Raw genomic sequence first — 25105 nt, 5'->3', positions numbered from 1 at the left:
TTTTGAAGTTTTCTTGTAGTAGTAGCGAGTCTATTTCATATACGCAATATCTATTATGATAAATAAAAAATACACTGTTTTTTTGGACAAGAGTTCTGTTGTTGTTTACTCTCGGTCGTCTGGTAGAGAAATTCTTGCTTTCCTAATGCTGGCTAAAACTTTTCGATGGCAAAATATACTTTTTAAATATTACCTCTGGCAAGCAAGAATGTCTCTTTTTAGTAGTTGATCAACTGAATGATTGCGGTTATTTTTGTATGGTTGTAAAAAAAAGTTGAATAAAAATAATGTACTTATATAATTAGATGAACTACTCGAGTACAGTGATTTCTTCTTTGACCAAAAATTCAATAATTTCTTCATCAACTTCTTCAGTATCCAAACTGTCTGTATCGAAATCTGTAAATAAAGAAAGAAGGACATTTTTTAATAAAATGATCGAAAATAAATGTAAACAATATAAAATAAATGTATATAAAACTATATTTTGATTTTTGTAGGAAATATTATCTGTAAAAACTTGTATTTGATAGGATTTTGAAAATACATTTTTTAAGATTTAAAAAATTAATTAATTTTAAAAAATACATTTATTGGCCTAAAGGCTTCGTTATACACGTTAAGATTGAAATAAATAAATAACATTAATTTAACAAAGAGCTGATGGTAAAAAATTAATAATTTTTTTTCGTCACCTTAGACAACTTTTTATTAAAAATAATTTTTATTAATTCAAAAATTATAAAAATATTTATTTTCAAAGACAAAAATAAAGTTTTATTTTTAAATATATAAATGTTCTTCCATCCTTTATCATGGGTATTTTATCTGAATTTAAAAACAAATTTTACATTTTCATTTTTTTTTTTTTAATTAAAAAATGTAAATTTTTTAAAATACGTTTTGCTCTAAGTTTAAAGTATTCTTCTTTAGCTCATTACATTTCATTCCGAAATGTAATAAATAGACTAAATAAAATCTATTGAAATCTAAAGAAATAAATTTTGTGAGTTTATTCTAATATCCAGCAAGACTTCGAAACATGAGAACATAAAATACTCGACAAATACCTTTTCGTGGTTCCGTTAGAAAAAAGTTATTTAATTTTACCTACAATCCCACACAACACTCTCTCCCTCCCGTTTGCCACATCATACCGTGTTATGACAAAATTAACATCAAAAAATATATGTGTGTATACTTACGATTTCTGAGCTGTAAGCGTCTTGGTTTTTGCTCCTTCCATTCGGCAATACGTTTGTTGCGATATTCGGTAAATTGATCGCACAATTGGGCACGTTTTTCCAACAACTCCTTGGAAGCACGTGTCATACGCATACGATCCTTCTGTTCGAATATGTAGTAGTACTTCTTCAAATTCTTTCTGATGTCCTTAATTTCTTCTTCGCTAAGGAGTGTGGCTGGACGTGGACGCCATAAGAATTGTACAAAGTTCTTGAGTAGACTGCGGCGAATAATACGACCCTGGAAGGTGTACATATTGAAGCCAGTATCTTCCTTAACCTTCCATGATGAAACACCAGTGACAACATAACGACCCGTGGGATCCCATTCCACTTCCGAGGCACGGAAATGATCAGGCGATGCAGTAATAACGAAATTGTTGTTCGTATCGACAAATTCAAATGTGCCATTTGTCAAATTAGCCATAACAATAAATTGACCACGTGGAGACCAGAAAAGATGAGTGCATGTTTTCTTTTCCAATTTCTTGACTAATGTTGGCTTGACACCATTATTCACCTCGTAGAAGCTTACGTTGGAATTAGCACTTTCGCCATGAATAATGGCAAACTTATTGCCAACCGGTTCCCATGCAAATGCCGAAATTAATTCACGAATCTCAACTGAATCGACGGGGATCTCCTTTTCGCGCATATGGAATATTTCAAAGTTGTAGAACATACCCAAGAATTTAACGTCTGAATCCTTTTTGTCCTTCTTCAGTTTGGAGTAACGATCTACCTTAACACACAAGTAGTCGCCAGATTTTTGCCAATGCAATTTACAATCGGCTACGTGGAAAAGATTCTTGTTACGTATCTCACGTTTCTTGGGGATTTCCAAGAGGGTGACGCGGGCGGGGATTTGATTTTGTTCCTCAACCCAGTAGGCGATAATGTTATCTGTGGGTGACCATGAGAAACCACGGATGCCGGGAACCTTAATGGATTTCAAGTCAAGCAGGTAGAAGGAAGGAGTCTCGTAGATGTGAATGGAGCTGTCGCCCAAACGTGCCACATACTTATCGTCATGTGACCAACGGAACATGGAGAACATCGACACATCTTCAGCAATGAATGAACGCTTCTCGGCACCGGAACGAATGTCCCAGATAACAACCTTTTGTCCGGTTGGTGTTGGGCCATATGTTACCAAATAGTTTTCGCAGGGAGAGAATTCAACGAATTGTGTACCGGGATGTGGGAAACGCTGAATACGCTGGAACTTACTTCCACCCCAAATGGCGACACCGGGCTTGTGGAATGTCACACAATACGTACCCAATGGCGACCATTTAACGAAGGTGTCGGTAAAGCTTTCGCGGGTTTCCAAATCGGTGGGTTCAGGTAATGTATTTTGCCAGAATCCAACCTGTACGCTGTTTGGTGATGTCTCAGCAGCAACGCAATATTGATCATATGCATCAGGATCCAGCAAGAAACTATACAAATCATTTTGCATTTTAAAGGGTTGAGGGGTTGGGGGTTCCCACTTCTCAGGGATGTTTTCATACTTCTGGAAGTCGGTAAAAAGATTAACCAAGAACGTGTGCGACTTATCCAAACGATAATTATTCAAATTCAGAACAGCATCTTCAGCTTGTTTTTGGTTTTTAAACTCCATAAAGGCATAGCCTTTCGTATTGCCATTCTCATCAACGGGGTATACCGAATTTACAATCTCGCCATAATTGGAAAAAGTCTTGTTTATGACGTTTTGCAACTTTTCCAATCTATGGGGTTCAACTTTGGGAATATTATCCACAACTACAACATTTTCGACGCCATCAGCTTCGGAGGGACGTTGAGCCAATTTGTCGGCCAACAATTCTGCAAAAAAAAAAGTTGTGTGAACAGAAAAATTAATCAACACAAGTTGTAGGTTATGTTTTGCACTACATACCTTCATCACTAATATCGTCGACGAAACCCTCTGGATCCTCAAAATTTGGCTCCTCTTCATAATCCTGGTCATTCGTGGTGTCTTCGCTCTTCTTTTTTGACATTATTGTTGAATTGTTTTCACTAAATTTGCGTTAAAATGTAAAAAATTGGCAAAGAAAAGGGAAAAACGAGCCACGCCAAATTGTCACGTCAAATGTAAAGGACTGTCAAACTGTTTTGCCGTACAAATGTCAAAATAACTGGAAACGGTTTGAAAGTCATTGTTATGTTGGACAGAGATGTAGAAATCGGTAGCAACGAGTACTCATTTTATTGTATATGAAATAAAAACCATAGAATAAATTGGAAATTAATTGTTTTATCAGATACGAACCAAAGGAGAAACACAATTAATGTAGTTTTTATTCAGTTGTATGACTTCATCGAGCTGTAAATAAAGATAAAACTACCAATGAACAAATAACCACATTAGATTTCAGTTCTTAATGTTTTCGCCGAAAATCCTAAAAGTATGCTATAGATAACACAAATTAACCAAGCTTGCACAAAAGTATGTTTACACAAGCACAAAGCTGTGTTTGTATAATAACTCAATTAAAACGATAAAACACGTTTAGACTGTACCTTCTAAATCGACTCGATTTGTAAATCGAGATACGTAATCCTAGCTGTTAAGACTAGTACACAATTGAAATGAAGTAGATTTGTCATCTGTTATTTGTTTACGTATACTTACACATTTCACTGCTTTCATAATTTCTGTGGCAATTTTTCAATCAATATTTTCAAAATTTTGTTAAGAATTGCTCTTATGGTATAATTATTACAAGGTAGGGCAAAGCTACCAACTGATTACAATTTTTTCTCAAGGGGGCTTGTTCCATCAAATCAAAATACATATTTTGTGTGTATTGTTTTGAATAGATATATGTAAATATATTCTAATTTAATTGAAATGGAAACGATGTTTCAACGCGTCCGTCTGGAAGTCAATACTTTGTTATAGATGAAACAAATATTTCATGGTAGTCCCTACTGGATTTAGGCAAGAAATTATAACTTTTCATTCATTTTCCCCGCTTTTAGTTATGTTTTGAAAAAATGTCAAGTAAACACAACCACTTGTTGCGTATATTTATATTTGACAGAATAAGCCACCACCCACATTGATTTTTTGTTATTCAACTCAAGCTGACCTACCTTGTATTATTGTACCATTGTACCATTCTTTAAATTGTTTTAATATTTATTTTATGTTTTGGTAAGTAGTTATTTTAAATATTGACTAATGTTAAAGCATAATTTAAGGAGATACGTTTATTTTTGCTGCAAAATAAGAGTTGTATTTGAAGTTATCTCGATTTAGTATAGGATTTCGGGCAAATCGAGATAATGAGTGAGTTTTGTATGGTAATAGAGGAAACTTCAGCTCGATTTAGCAATTAAATCGAGATAATATCTATTAACACTCATGACATAATTACAGAAGGTAGTCTCATTTGGGATATTGATGATGGCAATCCTTTTTAATTTGGAACTCACCTATCAATTTTAATTAATATGAAAAATAAATTCCATAAAATTGTATGTATGTCGATTGGTATATTTTAAATAAATGTAACAAAATATATTTTCTAAAGCTGAACCTTGCTCTCAAGATTTAAAACGGCATTTACATTAGAACTTTTTACCGGGTTAACCTACATTATGAGGATTTATTTGACATATATACAATGGAATTGACAATTATAATCCACTGGGTTAGCGAAATCTGGCATAATGTAAACGTACTATAACCATGGTTTTTAATCAACATTTTTACCACTATGTATGTGTGATTGGCCGATATCCCCTATCTTCGAATTTAATTAATATTTCGACGTGGAAAGCAGCAAAAGCTTATTCGGTGTTTAGAAAAATAAACCAAATGTGTTTCCAAGTTCCCAAATATTAATACGTATGGAAACTTTCTTTATTTGGGACATATAAAATAAATAAAACACAATTACCAACACATTTATCTTTCATTAAAAATATTTAGTTTATTATTTCATACTTAAAATAACATTTATTTTACATAGTTTAAAACTTGTTATAATTTCTTTTCCATTTTTGTTTTGATTCATGTTTCACTTTTGTTTTTGGTGTGCGTCGTTAATTTCTAGGGGGGACAAAAAAAAATATATATATACTTCCAGTAATTTTGGTTTAGGCAAATTTATTAAAAAGCTGAGTTTTGTTTTTCTTCGGAAAATAATAAAATATTATAAATAGTGTATAAATTGGGATTTTTTATCTTATTTTTTATAGGTGGTATTCAATACTACACCATAATGGAATTGTGACAATAATTATAAATAGAATATAAGAGAAAAGAAAATGATTAAACACAACATCAAAGTTCAAAAATCAACAATAGGCATTATTTTTTAAGATTTCCAATACAACATTCTTTGGTAAGATATAGATATTAGATAGAATCATAATGAAATATACATAAAACAAAAAATTTTAAGTTCAATGTGTTAAGGTATAATGTGATTGAAACAATTGTATATTTTGTAACATTAACATGCACCACTTTGTTATTGATTGACCTGCCTTATAATTAAATGTTTCTTCCCTTCTCTTTATTTGGTCATTGATATAATTCTGCAGGAATGTTCTTGTTTTCTTAGGTTAGTCGAAGTTGTTGTGCCTGTTCAAGTAGAATAACATTATACAGATGATGTTCACAAATTATTAAAATAAGAGGTTATAAATATTAAAATACAAAATAATAAAATTGTTATTCCATGCTTGCATTAAGTAATAATGTTTATAATATACACTTAACATTAAAAACTAGTTGTATATATGTGATGTTTTAACACTAATCCATCCATCCATTTTCATGATAATTACCATTCTTAATCGTGCTAATGTTGTTTTGTATTTTTTAATATGTTTTTTAGATTGGTTTTATATTTTTGAATTTCCTTTTGTTTTCGATACACATAACATAAAATATTGCCGCAATAATTACATCCACAATAAATTAGTGTTTAGTTGTGTTTCTCAGCCAATTGGCGTCGGACCTTGGTTGATGTCAACTAAATAGATGTCCTTTTGATTTTGCAATACAAAATCAACGAATGCATTAATGGGCGCAATTTCGTCTAGGGATGTTGTCTTTTTATCCGACCACAGGAAGTTGGGACCAAAGACAATGGCTAAATTCGAAGAGGTCATCTTATTAAGATCTTCACATTCCATAACCTAAAGAATTGATAGAAAGGTGTGATTATTAAATTTGGAAAATTTAATGGTTATAAATAAATCTGCATAGAAGGAGTAATCGTTGGAGATTATGTAGAAATCAAGCAAATTATATTTTCTAAAAAACAAAACCAAAATACCATATAACTTACTCTCACTAAAAACTCCACTAAGTATTTAAATAATTCATAGTTTTCTTCAGGCAGTCTTTCGCGTATCAACATTGTTACATTGCGCGATCTGTCCTCTTTGGGCCATTCTGTAACAAAAAAAAACGATTTTGTAAGTAAATATATTTCAAATATTGTCAAAATTTATATTCACCAAGAAAGCTAGTTATTTCATCGTATAATTCAAATGTCAATAATGGTTCAGCCAAATCTCTGAGGAAGCTTTTCAATAGGCCAGCTATAACATGAACATTTACATCCTTTAAGTCGACATCTTCACCGCGATTGACACGCTCCTTTAAAGCAATAATCTCCGAATGGTTTCCCGAACGACGGAATATACCCTCGGTGTCAATCATACCGGTTATCGACAACGAATCGACACATTTACGTACAATGGGCGGTATTGAATTCAAGCATGGACTATTGGTAACGATGAATTTCAACGTTACCCCGAATTGTGCCGTTTTAGCCATTTGTTTGTGCGTTACACGATCGTCGATGGTTGGAGCATGATGACGACGTGAATGATTTAGACTATCATCAAAATTATATATATTATCGGGTAATTTTAATTTCGACAATCCCAAGGCCTGACGCAGTTCATCCAAATTGGAAATATAGACAAGCTTTTTGCGAAATTTCTCACTAATAAACGGGCTAAAGAAATTCCAGATAACACGTATAAACCAGGTGGGATGGACAACGTAGAGATTTTTCAAATTCTTGCGAAAGTTGCGATCCAGTTCTTTATATGAATTCCAAAGAAATTGGGCGGATGGTTTGTTATCTTCTTTTAGACCTTGATGGAAATATACCAGTATATAGTCATTCTCAACATAGGGTTCAATTTCTTTAATAATGTCCCTAAACAAATGGAATAATAATGTTATTTCATTATTTATTAAAAAAATACATTTTAATTTATTAACTAACCGTATAAAACTTTCCATTTGTGATTTTTCCGGGAATCTAGAGGCATATATACCGAATATGTGACGTCCTTGTTTATCGGTACCCAAGAAATCACAGTTTTTGCGTTTTGGTGAAATGCTGAAATTTTCATTTTCTTCCCTCAGTTGATCTTCAAAGTCATCTTCCAATGGATTAACAATTTCTGTTGGTTCATCATTGGGATCTGTTTAAAAGAAACAAGTTAAAAATTAGATGTGTTATATGATTTAAATATTAAAATTAATAGATATTACCTTCAGCAATAACGAAATCTTCGTCCATCACATCATCTGGAAAATGTAGCAAATATTCAAAATTATTTTTATTTTTTATTTCGCACATAATTGGTGCCCAAACTTACGTGTTGTATGTGTAAATGGTACTGCCAACAATTCAGAATCATCAAATTCTAATTTCGGTTCAAAGTCATGTAAATCCGATAGACTTGGCTGTGGCTCATCTGAATTTTCTACTATGGGATTTATGGCTGGTCCTAGATGGTGATTAACACGAAACTCATTATATCCACATGAACTGATACTGTTGTTGTAGTTGTTAATGCAAGTCTATATACTCTTTACATACTACGCTTTCATTATCATTAATTTATTAAATCCTTATAATAATATTTGAAGTTGGTTTTTAGTATCGATTTTTTTGTTGTAATTTGATTTAGAAGAATTTCATTTTTTGTTTGTTTGTTTGTACACAGTAAATTAATTTGGTTAAAAGGAAAAAATGTTCAAAAAACAAAAATGCATTATTTATTACTTTGGACCAAAAGTATTAGTTTACAAACAAAAATTAAGGTATGTATATATTACATACATACAAACACATACATTACATATAAAACACATATGGGAGAAATGATGAGTATTAGGAAATAATTGAATCAATGGTTGGCAGATTAAAAGAGGGCTAATTATAATATTAATGGATATTCCAGATTACCGAAATTTAGAGGGGAAAATAAAATTAATGGTTTAAATTGCCGAAATTTACAGGAAACAAAAGTAGTATGTTTATTAAAAAAATATAATTTTCTATTAAATCGCAGTTGAGATGAAAACGAGGGAAGATTTGGCTTAAAGGGAGATGGTGGTCCGAAGCCCAAAATTAATAAGTGCACTGAACGCATAGTTATTAGAAAAACTATGCAAAACATTCAAATTTCCACAAGGACGGTATTATGTTTATTTCTAACAAAATAAAATTTTTTTTATTCAAAACTCATTCTTGACATACTGTAAATACCGATTCAAACAAAGCTTAGTAAATAACTTCTTTGGCAATCTATGAAAATTTCATGACAATCGAGCAGACTTACAGACTGACAAAATTATATATGAAAGCTTTATATAAGTGTCGACCAATTAAAAAAACACACACACACACCATATGTGGTATTCTGCAGCACAAATCGCTGTGCAAAATTTCATGTCATGGATATTTGAAGTTATATCTAAATCTGTACCTCTTTCATTAACTTAAAATACATAATTCGGTCAATTTCGATGAAATCGGCTAAAATTTATGACGCCATATTCAATTCATGATTAATGAATTGGAATTCTCGAAAATTTTTCGAATAACATCAAAAAACAAGGCATAGAGAGGACGTAAATATGGGACAGTTGTCAAGAAACTTCGATCGGAATCTAGGAATTTGTAACATTTAAGGCATTACCATTTTTTTTAATAAAAATACTTTTTTTACTTACACTACTGAAATTAGCGACATTAAGCAGTATTTACATGCACGATTTTCAAGTAATATTTATAACATGGAAAATAATTTATTACCTGGTAATCGAGGAACACTTTGATTATCCATTGTATTGAATCAGACTGAACTAAAAAAAAAATAAAAGTAAAGGATAATAAAATAAATATGAAATAGTTATATATTTATTTTATTCGAAAACAATTTTGTTGATTATAAACACACTAAAGAATATGTGGCATATAAATTTTGTGAGCCATATAAATTTAATTGATAGCCTGTTGAAATATGCTACATACTTAAATATATTTCTAGGGGCATATTTAACCACAAAGTTATATTTACGTATATTATTCTATTTATGATTTTAGCCGTATGAACTTGACCAGCAAAACATGATCGTCTACTAAAATATCATATTTTTTTACATTCAAATGCTATGACGAGTTTTTTAGAACAAAAATATAATATTAAATATATATATATATATATATATATATATTATCTCATAACATTTGTTACTAAAATAAATCACATTTTTCTTCAAATGTGAATAGTGGCAAATTATGCAGAGCAAAGATATTTTGTTGATTTATTTTGTTTCTTATAATTTGATATTTTTGAACTTTGTGACCAATATGATTCCCTTTAATTTGAGCACACGTAGCCCTAGAGGTCTTGGTTACAATGGCATAATTTTTTATTGTGGAAATTCAATCTTTCCGAGATATGGACCTTTAACGATCCCTGGGATCTCCTGTATTTTTTCATATATCTTCACAAATATGATGTGCACTGAACTGATTTAAATTATTTCAGAAGACGTGGACTTTTTTAAACAATTATAAATAGAAGTGTCAGTAAATGGCGAGAAGACCAAACTGATGGTATCAACGCGCAAAACGTTCAGTAGACTCGGGCCAACTGTGGAACTTGAAAACTACAGCTTCGTGAACTGCCAGCAACTACCTTGGCTAGGTCATGTTGTGAGAATGGATGAGGATGTCCCAGCTCAAAAGGCATATAAAAGCGAGCCAACTGATGGCTCACGCAGAAGGGTAAGGCCACGAATTCGATGGAAAGATCAAGTGGAAGACAACATATCGGAACAAGGTATTTTAAATTGAAAGGGCTGCGCACAAGACCGACGCGCCTGGAAATCTTCAAATGTTCTGTCACAAGCCAGCTAAGTAAATAAATAGAAGTAGATTTTTTATCACTTTCAAAAGCCTTCGAAGTTTTAGAAATATAGATATACTTTTTTTAAATTAAAGGGAACTGTCAAAATGATTGTTTTAAAAATTATTTCCAAAGGGATTACCTCCTATAGGCGTGAATTCTGAATTCTTAACAATAACTACCATGGTTTTTTAATAGTCGCGTAGGTATATATAAATATATACTATTTCTAACGTCCCCATCAATTGTAAAGGTAATATGTGTTGTGGTTCCAGATTAATTGAAGAAATATTTTAGTCAATCGAATTGCAACAACGCATTTGGTATTATCAGTATTAAAAAAAAAAAACAAATGAAAAAAAAAACACACATTTGCATTCGTTGGTGAACCGCTATGTGTCCAACTAAGAAATCCAGTTCGAATTTATCAGTGACGTCACTGCTATATATATTCATCACTTTATACCTTCACAACGCAAACTATCTTGAATTAACACCGGAATTATTAAACAATTAGCGGTATGCTAATAAAGTGCAACCTAACAAAGCGTAAGAACAAAGGATAAGACTCTAATGCATCCTTATGTCGTAGCAAAATAGAAGAAAATATTGCTATTTACCACGAATGTTGTTCCGTTTTTGTTGTTGTTGTTTTTGACACTTAACTAACAAATGGAATATAACACACCTATGCCAGTCACAAAAACAAATATGTACTATATCTTTCACACAATTAAATCGTTTACAACGCAAAATCCATTGTTCTTCCTTATCAAAACAACAGTTCCGCTCAGTTCAGCAGACACAGACACGATTCCCTGAAAAATATTGATAAAACTTTTGGTGATTTTTGCGTAGGTTGTTTGTTTTAACTTTGTGTTGGTGGTTTGATTTTTGGTTACTCATTTTACAAGACATTTCCTTTTCTTCTTTGATACCAAGATATGTCGATCATACTTCAAATTACCTTCGTATTTGTGTGTGTATTTCAAATATTTATTATATAAAGAAACTCAAATCAATACCAATAAATAAAACAATAACTTTAAACGAATAATATATTTGTTTTGAAAAATGTAATATAACTTTGTAGGTCTTTGCACAGCAAACTGACGTATGACACTGACGAATGATGGGATAATACAAAATGCCCGGTAAAGAAGAAGTCAAAAAAGAAGACAGAAAGTTACGAATCAGGTGGGATGGAGAGTTGGATTGTTTACGAATGAGGAATTGTCAGAATAGTGGATTGTCAGTGGCATGGCCTATATATAAGGTCGTACGGGGAGACCAGCTGTCAAAATGCATTATTGCTTTATTATTATTTTATTTTGTGTGCATAAGGTAGCCGCATCGGCCCAGCTGTTGGACAAATAAATGTCAAAAATGTTGTTGTAATGTTGAACCAAAAAATTAAAAAACAAAATTATGAATGAAAATCTCCGAATTTCGAAGAGCTTTTTTGGAAATACTTTTATTAACATTTTCTACAAGAATTTGTGTAAAAAAATCTTGAAAAATCTGTTTGTTTTGGCAAAATATTTTTGACATATCAAAATACAACAACCGATGTTTGTTGTAGAAATTCACCGATGCGGCTACCTTGTATATCTACCTTGGTGTGCATGTTTTTTTATGTTCGAAAAGTCCCAATTTATATTAGGCGAGTTTCCTTGCGCAAGTCTTTGTCTGTAGAAGAGAGGGGCAAGGGGAATAGAAATGGAAAAAAAAAATTCTCGTACCGACAATTTTCTGGCAATTCGTTTTGTGTATTTCGTATTTGTTGACATTTTATTTTATTTAAATGCAACGCAAGTAAACTCGCCAAATATAAATCAGAAATCAGGACAAACAAAATACACAAAACGAATTGCTAAATAATTGCCGGCACGAGCAATTTTTTCCATTTCTATTCCCCTTGCCCCTCTCTCCAGCAAACAAAGACTTGCCACAAGTAAACTCGCCCAATCTAAATTGGTACATCATGGTACAATAATACAATTGGTCTGTTCCCGTACTGCAAGATTGTGGCTATCGGAATAAATAAACACAAATGCAACAAGTAGTTCCCTTCATTTGACATATTTTTAAAATTTTTCTAAAAAACAAAGAATTACGTAAATAATCTGAAACAAAATGCAGTTTAAAGATATGATTACTAGTTATCTGATTTTGAAATGTTGGTATTGTTACGTTCTTGGGTTTTACTAAAATCCCGTGTAGACGTTGTTTTATTTCCCGATACAATTCGTACCAAATAAAACGCAGGTTCTTTCGGATTACGATTATTACAATGATTTTATTCACACAACTTTACTTTGCACTTTACTTTACACGACGGTTTCAATTCGCGATCTGATTCACAACTGACTCACTGCCTTTCCATTCCCTCTATTTATATGAGCCCTGCCTGTCGCTACAGAAGTTTCTAGACGATCTGGTAACACCTAGATCACGAACAATCTACCAATACAACAAACACATTGAGTAACAATAACAACAACAAACTTACTGAGTGAACAATAACAACAACAAACTTGAGTAAACAAACTTACAATAACAACAACACATATACAGGCGAGAGAGTAACAAAGAAAGATGAATTAAGCGATCATCAATGATGACGTTTAATAAGAATTATACGACAATAACAAAATAGAAAATGAAAGAGGAAATGGAAGGATGTAGAAAAATCTATACAGTAGTTGTTGTTGTGAAGTTATTCAAATAAAATGCGTAGTAGAAATCTACGTTACAATTCAAATTCTTAAATTAACGGAATTAATCTAAATTAACTTAAATCTAAAGTTATATTCGTAACATTGCCCCCCGCTTAAGCCTGTTCGTCCCGAATAGGCACAGTTCCCGTTCCGTAGGGGGTCAGCTGCTCCAAATGTACAACTTTCATCTTCGACCTGGGACTGTCGCTCCTCTGGATGCGATAAACGACGTCATTTATTTTCGTGACAATCTTGTAGGGTCCTTCCCAGTGCGTTTGCAATTTGGGGCATAGTCCTTTCTTTCGTTGTGGGTTGAACAATAGTACCAGTTGCCCTTCTTGAAACCCATCGGTATTTGCCGCTCGATCGTACCTTGCCTTCATGCGGTTGCTAACCATTTTTATTCGATGTCGGACTGCATCGTGGACTTTACTAAAAGAGTTTTGGCTGTCTTCATCTTGGTTCACATCGTCGTTTGGGGTAGCGCCGAATATCAAATCGCCAGGTAGCTTTAATTCATTTCCGAACAGAACTTTGGCTGGGGTCCGGGATGTGGAATCATCTATATATCTATAAGCCAATAAAAACTTTGGAATATGCTCATCCCAGTCTCGTTGGCCACTGTCCACCACTTTCCGTAGATGTTCTTCAAGGGTGCGATTGAATCTTTCCACCATGCCATCTGATTGTGGATGTAGGGGCGTCGTTCTGGTTTTCTTAATTCCGTAGGAGTCACACATTTCCTTGAAGATCGCTGATTCAAAATTCCTACCTTGATCGGAATGAACCTCAGATGGAACACCATAGCGACAAATCCAATTTTTGCTGAACACATCCACAATTGTCCTGGCTTCTTGATTTGGGATAGCATAAACCTCCGGCCATTTACTGAAGTAATCCATGACCACTAAGACATACCGGTTCCCAGAGTCGCTTGTGGGGAACGGTCCAGCTACATCCATTGCGATTCTTTCAAAAGGGGCTCCTGAATTATACTGCTGCATGTAGCCTCGACTCTTCCGTGTTGGACCTTTAGCTTTTATGCACCTTTCACAATTGGCGATCCAGTCGGCAATGGATTTTTGGCAGCCGACCCAGTAGAATCTCTGCTTTACCTTTTCAGCGGTCTTTGCTATGCCAAGATGTCCTCCACTTGGCCCATTGTGAAACTCCGACAAGACATCTCTTATTTTGGAGTCTGGGACGACGATCAAGTTCCGGTGAGATTTACCGTCCTCACTTTCCCATTTGCGATATAGGCAGCCATCTTTTATAAGTAGACTGTCCCACTGGGCCCAATAGGATTTTAAAAGAGGGCTTTCGGAGGTAATTTCTTTCCGACTAGGTCGCTTGCCCGTTTCAATGGCCGAAATTACTTTGCCCAGAATGGGATCTCTTCGTTGTTCCGTCGACCAATCTTCACCCGATTCAAACTGCAATAGTCGGACATCAACGATATTCTCCTTATTCTCAGCCTTTGAGCAATGCCTGCATTCTACCTTGCATGGCCGACGAGACAGGGCATCAGCATTACCGTGTTTTCCGCCTTCTCTGTGCTCGAGTCTGTTTAACGGGGACTCATTGGTGGACTGTTGAGCCATTCTTCTACCATCTTTCGTTGGAGGTGGTGACGATGACCTGGATCGTTTGCGCTTAGCTCTGCATTCGCGCGCAATATGACCTGCTTTATCGCAGTTGTAGCATCTAACCCTGTGCTTAGTCATCCCTACAAACTTTGTTTCTTCTATTACCCGCCTCGTGGCGTCCTTGATCAAGTTAACGAGAGATTTGTGTTCGCAACATTCGGTCTCCAGTTGGCTAATCTTGTGGGTCTGGGGCTTAACAATCATTCTTGCCGTCTCTTGGGCAAGGGCAAACGACACAGTTTCGGCAAACGACGCTTTTGGTGACGCATATGTTGCACATTTAATCTCAGGGTCGCGTATGCCATTCACAAAGGTTTCGATTTTCATACGGTCCACCAATGGGTGATTCTCTCCTGGATACGCCATTAGCACCAAACGTTCCACCTCAGCTGCAAAGTCTTGCAACGTCTCGTTTGCCCTCTGCACTCTTCCCCTTAATTCCATAAGGTAGATGTTTTGTTTATGTTCGCCACCGTACTTACGTTCCAGTGCAGCAATAACATCTTCATAGTTGTTTCTAGAAGCGACAGGAATACTCTGTATAACATCAGCAGCACTGCCCTTCAATGCCAGAAGTAGTGCAACCGCTTTGTCGCTGTCGTTCCACGAATTTCTAGAAGCCACTGTCTCGAACTGTAACTTGAAAACATTGAATGACGTAGAGCCGTCGAATACAGGAGGTTTGATTTTTAGTGTGTTATCAGGAACTCGCACCGGACCACCCTTAATTTCCAGTTCTGATATTTTCTTCTCCAGATTCGTAACCCTGTGGTCGTGGACCAGAAATTTCTCATCCACAGACAGAATCTTCTCGTCAACCGACTGCACTTTCTTATCCAACTCTTTTATTTGGACCTCCACGGTTTCCACTCTCCTTCCAATAACTTCTGTAATGTTCTCGAGTTTATCCATCATTCTTCTCGAATTTTCCTCGCTCCTTCTGTAATTTTCCTCAAACATTTTAGCCAGCATTTCTCTTAAATCGTCACCCCTGGCAGCTACTGACGAGGCTTCCCCACCGTTGGATTCGCTAATTTCCGATAAATCCACTTCATCCTTACTGTCAAACTCATATGTATCGATGTTCATACCACGGCGCCCGAACTCATCCAACAGACGTTTTTGTAGCTCAGCCTTGTTGCCAGTAGAGGACAATTCCAATTTATTGAGCTCCTTCTTCAAGTCTTCCACTCGTAGATCCTTGAACTTCATCGTAGTATTATCGTAATCTCACTTCCGACACCAATTGTTACGTTCTTGGGTTTTACTAAAATCCCGTGTAGACGTTGTTTTATTTCCCGATACAATTCGTACCAAATAAAACGCAGGTTCTTTCGGATTACGATTATTACAATGATTTTATTCACACAACTTTACTTTGCACTTTACTTTACACGACGGTTTCAATTCGCGATCTGATTCACAACTGACTCACTGCCTTTCCATTCCCTCTATTTATATGAGCCCTGCCTGTCGCTACAGAAGTTTCTAGACGATCTGGTAACACCTAGATCACGAACAATCTACCAATACAACAAACACATTGAGTAACAATAACAACAACAAACTTACTGAGTGAACAATAACAACAACAAACTTGAGTAAACAAACTTACAATAACAACAACACATATACAGGCGAGAGAGTAACAAAGAAAGATGAATTAAGCGATCATCAATGATGACGTTTAATAAGAATTATACGACAATAACAAAATAGAAAATGAAAGAGGAAATGGAAGGATGTAGAAAAATCTATACAGTAGTTGTTGTTGTGAAGTTATTCAAATAAAATGCGTAGTAGAAATCTACGTTACAATTCAAATTCTTAAATTAACGGAATTAATCTAAATTAACTTAAATCTAAAGTTATATTCGTAACAGTATGTTCCCGTACTATTTTGTTTATACCATACTATTTTACTATTTTGTTCGATACCATAACAAAGAAACTACTTCCAGACAAACGTGTTAAAAACTTTGTTTTCATTTCAATTAAACTTGAATATATTTCAATTTATTTGACATTGTATTCAAAACAATACACGCACAAACACAAAATATGTATTTTGATTTGATGGAACAAGCCACCTTGAGAAAAAATTGTAATCAGTTGGTAGCTGTGCCCTACCTTGTAATTATTATACCATGGTCGTTACCTATAAATATCGATCAAATCATGGTACATATCATGGCCTATAAATAAGGTCCCCGGTCAGACCAGCTGTAAATCTGCGCCACTCAAGTTTGCTGTCAAAATGTATTATTGTGAATTGACTTCCATTATGAAAACGTAAACAAAGTCGAAATTTTTGACATTAGACAGCTGTTTTCCAATTTCGATTGGTACCGAGTGACCTTATCAACAGATTTTGGTACATATGTTCAAGGTAGGCCATAGCAACTTATAAATTATAAATTACAATTTGTCCATATTGTAGCTCGTTATGTCAAAGTCATATACAAAATATCCGACTGTATGTGTAATATTTTGAAAAATATAAAAAAAATATATCGTAAAATTAATTTCTTTAATGATGAATTTTACAACATTGGTAAGAAGAAATTTATGATTTGTGGATGAATCAATATCTAAATCATATTCCAAATCCATTTTTACTAAATAAAGTAAAATGTACTTGAAAAACTGTCCTTGTAAGAATTGGCAAATATTCACAAACACTATTGTAAAATCTGTTATCGCAATTCAGCCTCTTTTACTGGACTTAAACGTAATTCACATTAGACGAGTTAATCTACTCTATCATGGTACAATTATAAAAGGTAACAGCAAATCCCAGCTGATTTGATTCCAACGTAATACTAGTGTCAATATGAATTTGACAAATTATGTTTTTAAAAATCACCCAACAGGAAAATTGAGAACGCATACAATTTAAAATTGTTCTTTATTAATGTGCTCCCGTATTCAATTTACTCAATCTGCCTGCTGGGAAAGTTTGAGGAAGCAAATCTTTCTTGAAGGAATAACTCGCTATTCCCAGCATTTTTATATGTGTTACACATATATATGGCAATGGCTCAATTAAAGGAAAGATGTGGAATAGATAGAAATATAAATTTGATAGATTTTCATTCATGTTTTTTAATTTTTATTTTGAGGATTCGAAAATATTTCATTTTCAAAATAAAAAAAATTTGATGATAATTTGTTTGTTTGTTTACATTTTTCTGTCAAATGGGTTGACACTAGTAGAACTTACAACAACAAATTTCCATGTGGTTGTTGTATCGTTTTTTTGTACAACAACACTTGCTGTAACCTTTTATTATTATACCATGCTACTCTATGAGGATTTATTTGACATATATGCAATGGAATTGACAATTTAGATCTACTAGATTTAAAAAATCCAGTGCAATGTTCACAGTTCAAAATTTGCACACATTTTTAAGTAAACAACGAACAAATGATAGACCTTTATCCTAGAAAACGACGAATGTACCGAAAAAATGGCTCGTGTAACATACGCTTAATGTTATGAAGAGGCGACAAGACTTCCGCCGCCATTGTTGTGTTTAAACGCCTAAATGTAAGGCACCGGCGTCGGTAAAAGTTGGGTGGTCACAGCACCAATAGAATTTAAAACAAAGGACTATAGCGTTTGGAAATGGCTGGTGGGAATACCATAGATCCATCACTTGTAAAGGTTTCCTGTAATTGGACACTTATTTCTGGTTGCCCATTGGACAAAGCTTTAATTTTTGCTAACGCCGATCCAGATGTCTTTCAAAGGTATTTATCCCCCATCGTTTCCCTCTGATTCGAAATAACGAATGATTTATCCTTTGTTCAGACCTACAAACGACGATCTCGTCGATCAGGATCGAGCAGTATTGCTAAATAAAACCAGCGATGATTCAGAATATTGCGAGTTGGATATACAAGTATATCCAGAATACAAAATTCAGGCATTTTCAATCGTCTGTAGCGTCGATAAAATAGAGATATTTCAAGGCCTGGCAAAAGAATATTTTGAAACTATATACGGTGAAATACTAATGGATGAAGATTATATGGACGATCAATTAAAAACATATCGCTTCGATGTGGAATTACAAAAATCTGGAATAACACGACTGACAATTAAGGTATGGCGAGACATTACAAAACAGTAACAACAAATAATCATTTTCTTTGACGCAATAGTTTCTCACGAAATGTTTGACGGAGGTTTGCTTATTTGGAATACAAATTCAGACTGCTCCCAATCCCAGGGGAATAACAACTCTTATACCAAATTCGGACGAAAATGCCACAAGTGAGTTGACCAATGTAGAAAAAAGTAAACGTTTACTTGAGTTGTTGGCCCAGTCGAAAACCCTTAAAGAAAACACACAACAATTTGAGAATATGAATATTGCTGAAAGTGATAGAAGTGCAATTTCAATACAAGATTACATTGACAAAAGGTTGAGTGAAGTGGAAGAGCGTATAAATCAACGTTTGGATCTTATGGAACAGCGGCAAATGTCAGTCCTTAATCGCTTGTTAGAAAAATTAGAATCTATGTGATGAACTATTTTGGAAAGTGTTGAGTTGAAAAAGAAAACATTTAATAGACTAACTAAACCAAATGTGTACACTAATACTCTTATAAAATAATTACTTTTTAATTGGTATTTTTATACATTTCCTTATGAAAATATATCATTTTGTATTTTCAATCAAATTGAATCAGGGAAGGATCAAATGGCTGACCCTTAAATGGTGAGTTTTCAGCATTCCATGCTTGTTTTAAACGGGATAATTGTTCACTTTTAGACAGAGGGGTATTTTTTACATCATCTAAATTTTGGTTTATCAACTGTGTTTGAATCTTGTCAATTTGTTGTTGAGTTTCCTCGGGATATTCGTCAATAGGCATTTCTGTATCAAGCTTTTTAATATCAATCGAAGCGTCGTGAACAAATAATTTATCCCACCAACGTTCTTTAGTTTTGTCTAAAGTAAAAAATATCATAAATCAGTACCAGTGAAAAATTAATAAAAAATCAGCTTTACCAAAACTGAGAACCAATTTCCCATCGACAATTGTCCATACTGCGTCGTTATGCTTAAACTTACACCAAGTTTCTCCGCTAACAAGTTCCTGTTCTTGCGGTAGCAACGATTTAATTGATATATGATTTGATTTCATAATGATTTTTACATGTTTTGCTGATTTCACTTCAGGTGGTAGGAGAACAGACAGTTCAACATCTTTTTGTGTTTGGGTCCAACAATATTTGTCATTTTTATCACCATTTTTGAAATCATTTTCACTGAAATGTGTTTTGTTAGATATCTTTTCAGATTGTTTGAGAATTTGTGAGTTCGCGTCTGTATCAACATCAGGTGGTATTTCTTCAGTTTCGATCTCAACTTCTTCTATTGCTGGTGGAACATATTCTTCCTCTGTTCTATGAGACAGTTCTTGTGGCCTATTGTCTTTTTCGTATTTCTGCATACAACTTAATAGAATCTCTTCCTTTATGCCTCTCGGAAATCCAATTTGTTCATCTTTGTTTTTTTGTATGTGATAGAAATCGGTTCTGCAAAAATTTCGAACTTCAGTGAGTGGAAGCTTTTGGTATAATGCAAAAATAAATACCTTCGACTTAGAAATCCAAAGATTGCATCCAAAAATCCTGTCAAAGACTTTCGTTCTTCTAATATTTCACTTAAAATAGTGTCCGAACGTAATTCATCCATTCTGCTTGTCATAATAAATATATAAAGAAATAAAAAATCAAAATAAACAATTGTATTTAGAGATGGTATATAAATGATTTCCACAATGAAATATCGATAATTTAAGGGCTAAGCCATGGCCTATAAATAAGGTCACCAAGATAGCAATCGAAAACAGCTGTTTTTTCTCAAGTCTAATGTCAAAAATTTCGACTTTGTTTACGTTTTCATAATGGAAGTCAATTCACAATAATGCATTTTGACAGCAAACTTGAGAGGTATCGATAATCAGCTGGTCTCCCTTGGTGACCTTATTGGATGAATGGATGAATAAGGTCACCAAGATAGCAATCGAAATCGGAAAACAGCTGTTTTTTCTCAAGTCTAATGTCAAAAATTTCGACTTTGTTTACGTTTTCATAATGGAAGTCAATTCACAATAATGCATTTTGACAGCAAACTTGAGAGGTATCGATAATCAGCTGGTCTACCTTGGTGACCTTATTTATAGGACATGGGCTAAGCCATGGCCTATAAATAAGGTCACCAAGATAGCAATCGAAATCGGAAAACAACTGTTTTTTCTCAAGTCTAATGTCAAAAATTTCGACTTTGTTTACGTTTTCATAATGGAAGTCAATTCACAATAATGCATTTTGACAGCAAACTTGAGAGGTATCGATAATCAGCTGGTCTCCCTTGGTGACCTTATTTATAGGCCATGGGCTAAGCCAAGATCTATTCATAAGGTCAAAAGATAGCAATCGAAATCGGAAAACAGCTGTTCCTTGTGTGACCTTATTTATAGGCCATGGGCTAAGCAGAATGCTCGTGTTGAGCCATGGCCTATAAATAAGGTCACCAAGGGAGACCAGCTGATAATCGATATCTCTCAAGTTTGCTGCCAAAATGCATTATTGTGAATTGACTTCCATTATGAAAACGTAAACAAAGTCGAAACAAAGTCGTTCTGTTCATTCGAAATATTTTTAAAATTTTACTACAAATACATACATTTCTTCTTACCAATGTTGTAAAATTAATCTTAATTTGCATTAAAAATTTCTTAATTTGAATTAATATTTACCCCTGACAGATGAAATTTTCTGCATTTACGAAACAGATTTTTGCTTCAAAACAATTGGTTATCTGTGTGTAGGATGAAAATTTTTTACATTTGTTTAGGTATTTTTCGGGATTACATCTTTAAGAAAAAGATACATGACATAAAGGAGGAATATCAACAATGATCTTAGCAAAACAAGTTAATTTGAATGTCTGTCTAGGCTATTAGAATATATATGGTCTGTTCCCGTACTGCAAGAATCTACTATTTTTTACTACGATAACAATTTTTTCCTTTATGGTATCGAAATAAATGGTAAAAAATAGTAGATTCTTGCAGTACGGGAACAGGCCAATATTTTAAAATCACATACACAGTCACAAATTTTGTATACAACTTTAGCATAACAAGCCACAATATGAAAAATTTTTAATTTATAAGTTGCCATGGCCTACCTTGAATAATTGTACCATGTTAGTAGTCACACGGCAAATTTTGTTGTAAAGTAAATAGAGTTTATGCATTTTTGATAGGAATAAAGGGGGTATACTCCGCAATTCTGTTTTTTTTTTTTTGGTTATTCGTTATAAAAACTGAAGTGGGCTGCAGAAATGTTTTGCATTTTCTTTCATTTTATGTTTTCTGTCGGCAAACAAACACCAAGGCAGTTAATAAAATTAAAACCTGTTGCGAGGAAAAAACAGATAATATATCTTCAGTGCAATCCATGGCTATATCTTTTTCGCGTTACATGTTATCGAAAATACAACAATCACAAGGAAACGATAAAACAAACGCATATCGTTTCCTTGTGGTTATTGTATTTTCGATAACATGACGGATGGCTCAACATCATTCTGCTTAGCCCTTTAAATGGCTAAGCAGAATGCTCGCCTTGAGCCATCCGTTGCGTTATGTGTTAATGAAAATACAACAACCACAAGGAAACGATAACACAAACGCTTGAAGTTGATGTGCGCTGCGCTTCGGAGTTAAATATTATTTAACTTTTTGCGTGCGTTAACGCGATAACAAAAAACGCTGAACGCGAGCATTCTGCTTAGCCCTTAATTCAAGAGTTCCTTTTATAATAAAGTTTTTTTTCTTTTAATTCCATTTTTGAATAAACAATGGTCAAACGAGAGAATAAGTGTGTGGAAGAATATATATAAATTTGATGCAAGGATTATTTGCGAGTCTAAACAACAATGAAATTTTTTAAAGAAATTGAGAAGAAAATTTGTTATGAAATTTTGCTCGTGTGACTACTGACCATTGGACTGCTCCCGTACTGCAAGAATCTACTCGATTTTACTATTTTCTTCGATATCATAAAGGAAAATTCGTTATCGTAGTAAAAAGTAGTAGATTCTTGCAGTACGGGAACAGACCACATGTATGCGTCCATATCCTCAATAAGAACAATTGTAATTAGTGCAAACGTAAGGGACCAGTCAAAATGAACGCCATACATTACGCGTTACCGACGAAAAATGGCGACGAAATTGAATGCTGAAGTAGATACATAAATATATTTTATATGCGTGAACATTGACTGCTATCTTCTTGACGTTTGTACTAATTATGTCGAATACAATGTTGCCATATTATTTTTTGACAATTTTCGTATGACATTTGACAGCAAGATTTCTTCCTCCTTTTCTTTCTTTTCTTTTTTAGCAGGCTCGGTAGGTGTTGTGTATGTTGGAAATAAATCTTTAAAAATATCGAATTTTACAAGCCATCTACAAAAAATAATTATGAGAAATAAATTAAAATCTTTTACATTTATATGCAATGAAACTATTTTCCGTTTTTGTGTGGAAATGGTTGTGGAAATTCGATAAACAAATATGTGTAAACAAATACGTAGATTGTGTGCGGATTGTTAATCGATGTTGAAATTTTACCGTTATTATAGGAAATAGAAGCCAATAATGGGTCGCGTCATTCGTGCACAACGTAAAGGTGCTGGGTCCGTCTTCAAGGCCCATGTCCATCACCGTAAAGGTGCCGCCAAATTGAGGTCTTTGGATTTCGCTGAACGCAATGGCTACATTCGCGGTGTTGTCAAGGTAAGTAATAAATAATGTTTGTGCCTAGGAAGAAGTGTATAGCAGTTATGTTGGGATGATTGATATATTGAGGACTTGAGGAAAATGCATCCCGGCTTAACTGTTTACACTTTGAGCTGTGTTGGAGTGGTGTTTTAATTTGTTGTATTTTTGTTTTGTATAGGAAATCATCCACGACCCTGGCCGTGGTGCTCCTTTGGCTGTCGTCCACTTCCGTGACCCCTACCGCTACAAGATCCGCAAGGAGCTCTTCATTGCTCCCGAAGGTATGCACACTGGACAATTCGTCTACTGCGGCAAGAAAGCTACCCTCCAAATTGGCAATGTAATGCCCATCGCTACCATGCCTGAAGGTACCATCATCTGCAACTTGGAAGAGAAGACCGGTGATCGTGGCCGTTTGGCTCGTACTTCTGGCAATTACGCCACCGTCATTGCCCACAATCCTGATACCAAGAAGACCCGTGTTAAGTTGCCTTCCGGTGCCAAGAAGGTCGTCCCATCCGCCAATCGTGCTATGGTTGGTATTGTTGCCGGTGGTGGTCGTATCGACAAACCTATCTTGAAGGCTGGCCGTGCCTACCACAAATACAAGGTTAAGCGTAACAGCTGGCCTAAGGTTCGTGGTGTTGCTATGAACCCCGTTGAACATCCTCACGGTGGTGGTAACCATCAACATATTGGTAAGGCTTCCACAGTTAAGCGTGGTACCTCTGCTGGTCGCAAGGTCGGTCTTATTGCTGCCCGTCGTACTGGTAGAATTCGTGGTGGCAAGGGTGACTCCAAGGATAAGTAGATTGCTAAGTAATATTAATATCAATAGATTTGATATAATTGTCGTCATCGTTAGAGATTGTTTGTTGGTGTACATTTCCATGCTGTATACACCATGGCAGAAGATGAATGTGAATTTTTTTATTTGAAAAAAGGATCAATAAAATTTGAAAAAAAAACAAAAACTTAAGCAATGAATTCTTTTTAATGAAGTTTGTTGAAGGATCAATAAGTGATCAAGGGGACGTTTCTTTAAATGTGATCTTAAAATACCTATACAAAATAAGTGGTATACAAAAAAAAAGATAGCAGAATGGTAAAAAAAAATTTATATTCCCACAAAAAATAAATCAACAAGGGGGTTTAATCTTCTGGTGGAGTGAAAAGAGAGTAGAACCAAATCACGGACAGATATCGATACTCTTTTATAGGAAGATTGGACACCCAATGAGAACCCAAAGTATCAAATTAGAAGCAATTCGATTGAAAAACGTACCTAAAATTCCCACATTACGATATACAGATTATTTTTACAGCTAATTCGTGTGAAAAGCGTGCTTAAACCTAAAGTGGACCAATATTAATAATTTTTGTTTAGGATGTGCTACCCCATAAGTACCTACAATATCAAACACAGTCGATTCTTCTGAAAACCATGTCCAAAATCCTCAAAATAAAAAGTCGACTTAGAGCC

At 34.3% G+C, this 25105-nt stretch overlaps 5 protein-coding genes across 5 annotated transcripts; 2 read left to right on the top strand and 3 right to left on the bottom strand.

The window, feature by feature from the left end:
• Positions 1 to 265: 265 nt before the first annotated feature.
• LOC133338103 (eukaryotic translation initiation factor 3 subunit B) lies at positions 266 to 3364 on the bottom strand. The gene is made up of 3 exons (XM_061546288.1): positions 3148 to 3364; positions 1206 to 3074; positions 266 to 399 (listed from the first exon to the last, which is right to left on the bottom strand). Exons 1-3 carry the CDS (start codon positions 3248 to 3250, stop codon positions 311 to 313), a joined length of 2061 nt encoding a protein of 686 aa, XP_061402272.1. The 5' UTR covers positions 3251 to 3364; the 3' UTR covers positions 266 to 310.
• A 2834-nt stretch (positions 3365 to 6198) lies between these two features.
• LOC133338096 (rho GTPase-activating protein 68F) lies at positions 6199 to 9376 on the bottom strand. Its single transcript, XM_061546282.1, has 7 exons — positions 9338 to 9376; positions 7893 to 8024; positions 7786 to 7821; positions 7514 to 7715; positions 6732 to 7444; positions 6560 to 6666; positions 6199 to 6407 (listed from the first exon to the last, which is right to left on the bottom strand). The coding sequence occupies exons 1-7, from the start codon at positions 9366 to 9368 to the stop codon at positions 6207 to 6209; spliced, it is 1422 nt and encodes a 473-aa protein (XP_061402266.1). The 5' UTR covers positions 9369 to 9376; the 3' UTR covers positions 6199 to 6206.
• A 9057-nt stretch (positions 9377 to 18433) lies between these two features.
• LOC133338111 (uncharacterized) lies at positions 18434 to 19338 on the top strand. The gene is made up of 3 exons (XM_061546297.1): positions 18434 to 18558; positions 18620 to 18914; positions 19024 to 19338. The coding sequence occupies exons 1-3, from the start codon at positions 18434 to 18436 to the stop codon at positions 19336 to 19338; spliced, it is 735 nt and encodes a 244-aa protein (XP_061402281.1).
• A 148-nt stretch (positions 19339 to 19486) lies between these two features.
• Positions 19487 to 20517, bottom strand: LOC133338116 (nudC domain-containing protein 3). Its single transcript, XM_061546302.1, has 3 exons — positions 20417 to 20517; positions 19828 to 20357; positions 19487 to 19767 (listed from the first exon to the last, which is right to left on the bottom strand). The coding sequence occupies exons 1-3, from the start codon at positions 20515 to 20517 to the stop codon at positions 19487 to 19489; spliced, it is 912 nt and encodes a 303-aa protein (XP_061402286.1).
• A 2955-nt stretch (positions 20518 to 23472) lies between these two features.
• Positions 23473 to 24486, top strand: LOC133338117 (large ribosomal subunit protein uL2). Its single transcript, XM_061546303.1, has 2 exons — positions 23473 to 23637; positions 23801 to 24486. Exons 1-2 carry the CDS (start codon positions 23500 to 23502, stop codon positions 24431 to 24433), a joined length of 771 nt encoding a protein of 256 aa, XP_061402287.1. The 5' UTR covers positions 23473 to 23499; the 3' UTR covers positions 24434 to 24486.
• The last annotated feature ends 619 nt before the right edge of the window (positions 24487 to 25105 follow it).

This window comes from Musca vetustissima, unplaced genomic scaffold, assembly GCF_032173495.1.
Source record: "Musca vetustissima isolate MV318-11 ecotype Yass unplaced genomic scaffold, APGP_CSIRO_Mvet_v1 utg47068, whole genome shotgun sequence".
NCBI lineage: Eukaryota > Metazoa > Arthropoda > Insecta > Diptera > Muscidae > Musca > Musca vetustissima.
Note: the sequence above shows the minus strand (reverse complement) of the source record. Positions and strands in the feature narration are given on the sequence as shown.

Coding starts and splice junctions, on each gene's coding strand:
- LOC133338103 (XM_061546288.1), bottom strand. CDS start 3,250: ATGTCAAAAAAGAAGAGCGAAGACACCACGAATGACCAGGATTATGAA. Junction 3,075..3,147: donor CGACGATATTAGTGATGAAG/GTATGTAGTGCA, acceptor TTTTTTTTGCAG/AATTGTTGGCCGACAAATTG. Junction 400..1,205: donor ACGCTTACAGCTCAGAAATC/GTAAGTATACAC, acceptor CTTTATTTACAG/ATTTCGATACAGACAGTTTG.
- LOC133338096 (XM_061546282.1), bottom strand. CDS start 9,368: ATGGATAATCAAAGTGTTCCTCGATTACCAG. Junction 7,716..7,785: donor AGATTTCGTTATTGCTGAAG/GTAATATCTATT, acceptor TCTTTTAAACAG/ATCCCAATGATGAACCAACA. Junction 6,408..6,559: donor TAGTGGAGTTTTTAGTGAGA/GTAAGTTATATG, acceptor TCAATTCTTTAG/GTTATGGAATGTGAAGATCT.
- LOC133338111 (XM_061546297.1), top strand. CDS start 18,434: ATGGCTGGTGGGAATACCATAGATCCATCACTTGTAAAGGTTTCCTGT. Junction 18,559..18,619: donor GATCCAGATGTCTTTCAAAG/GTATTTATCCCC, acceptor TCCTTTGTTCAG/ACCTACAAACGACGATCTCG. Junction 18,915..19,023: donor TAACACGACTGACAATTAAG/GTATGGCGAGAC, acceptor ATACAAATTCAG/ACTGCTCCCAATCCCAGGGG.
- LOC133338116 (XM_061546302.1), bottom strand. CDS start 20,517: ATGGATGAATTACGTTCGGACACTATTTTAAGTGAAATATTAGAAGAA. Junction 20,358..20,416: donor TTTGGATTTCTAAGTCGAAG/GTATTTATTTTT, acceptor AAATTTTTGCAG/AACCGATTTCTATCACATAC. Junction 19,768..19,827: donor GAAATTGGTTCTCAGTTTTG/GTAAAGCTGATT, acceptor TTTTTACTTTAG/ACAAAACTAAAGAACGTTGG.
- LOC133338117 (XM_061546303.1), top strand. CDS start 23,500: ATGGGTCGCGTCATTCGTGCACAACGTAAAGGTGCTGGGTCCGTCTTC. Junction 23,638..23,800: donor ACATTCGCGGTGTTGTCAAG/GTAAGTAATAAA, acceptor TGTTTTGTATAG/GAAATCATCCACGACCCTGG.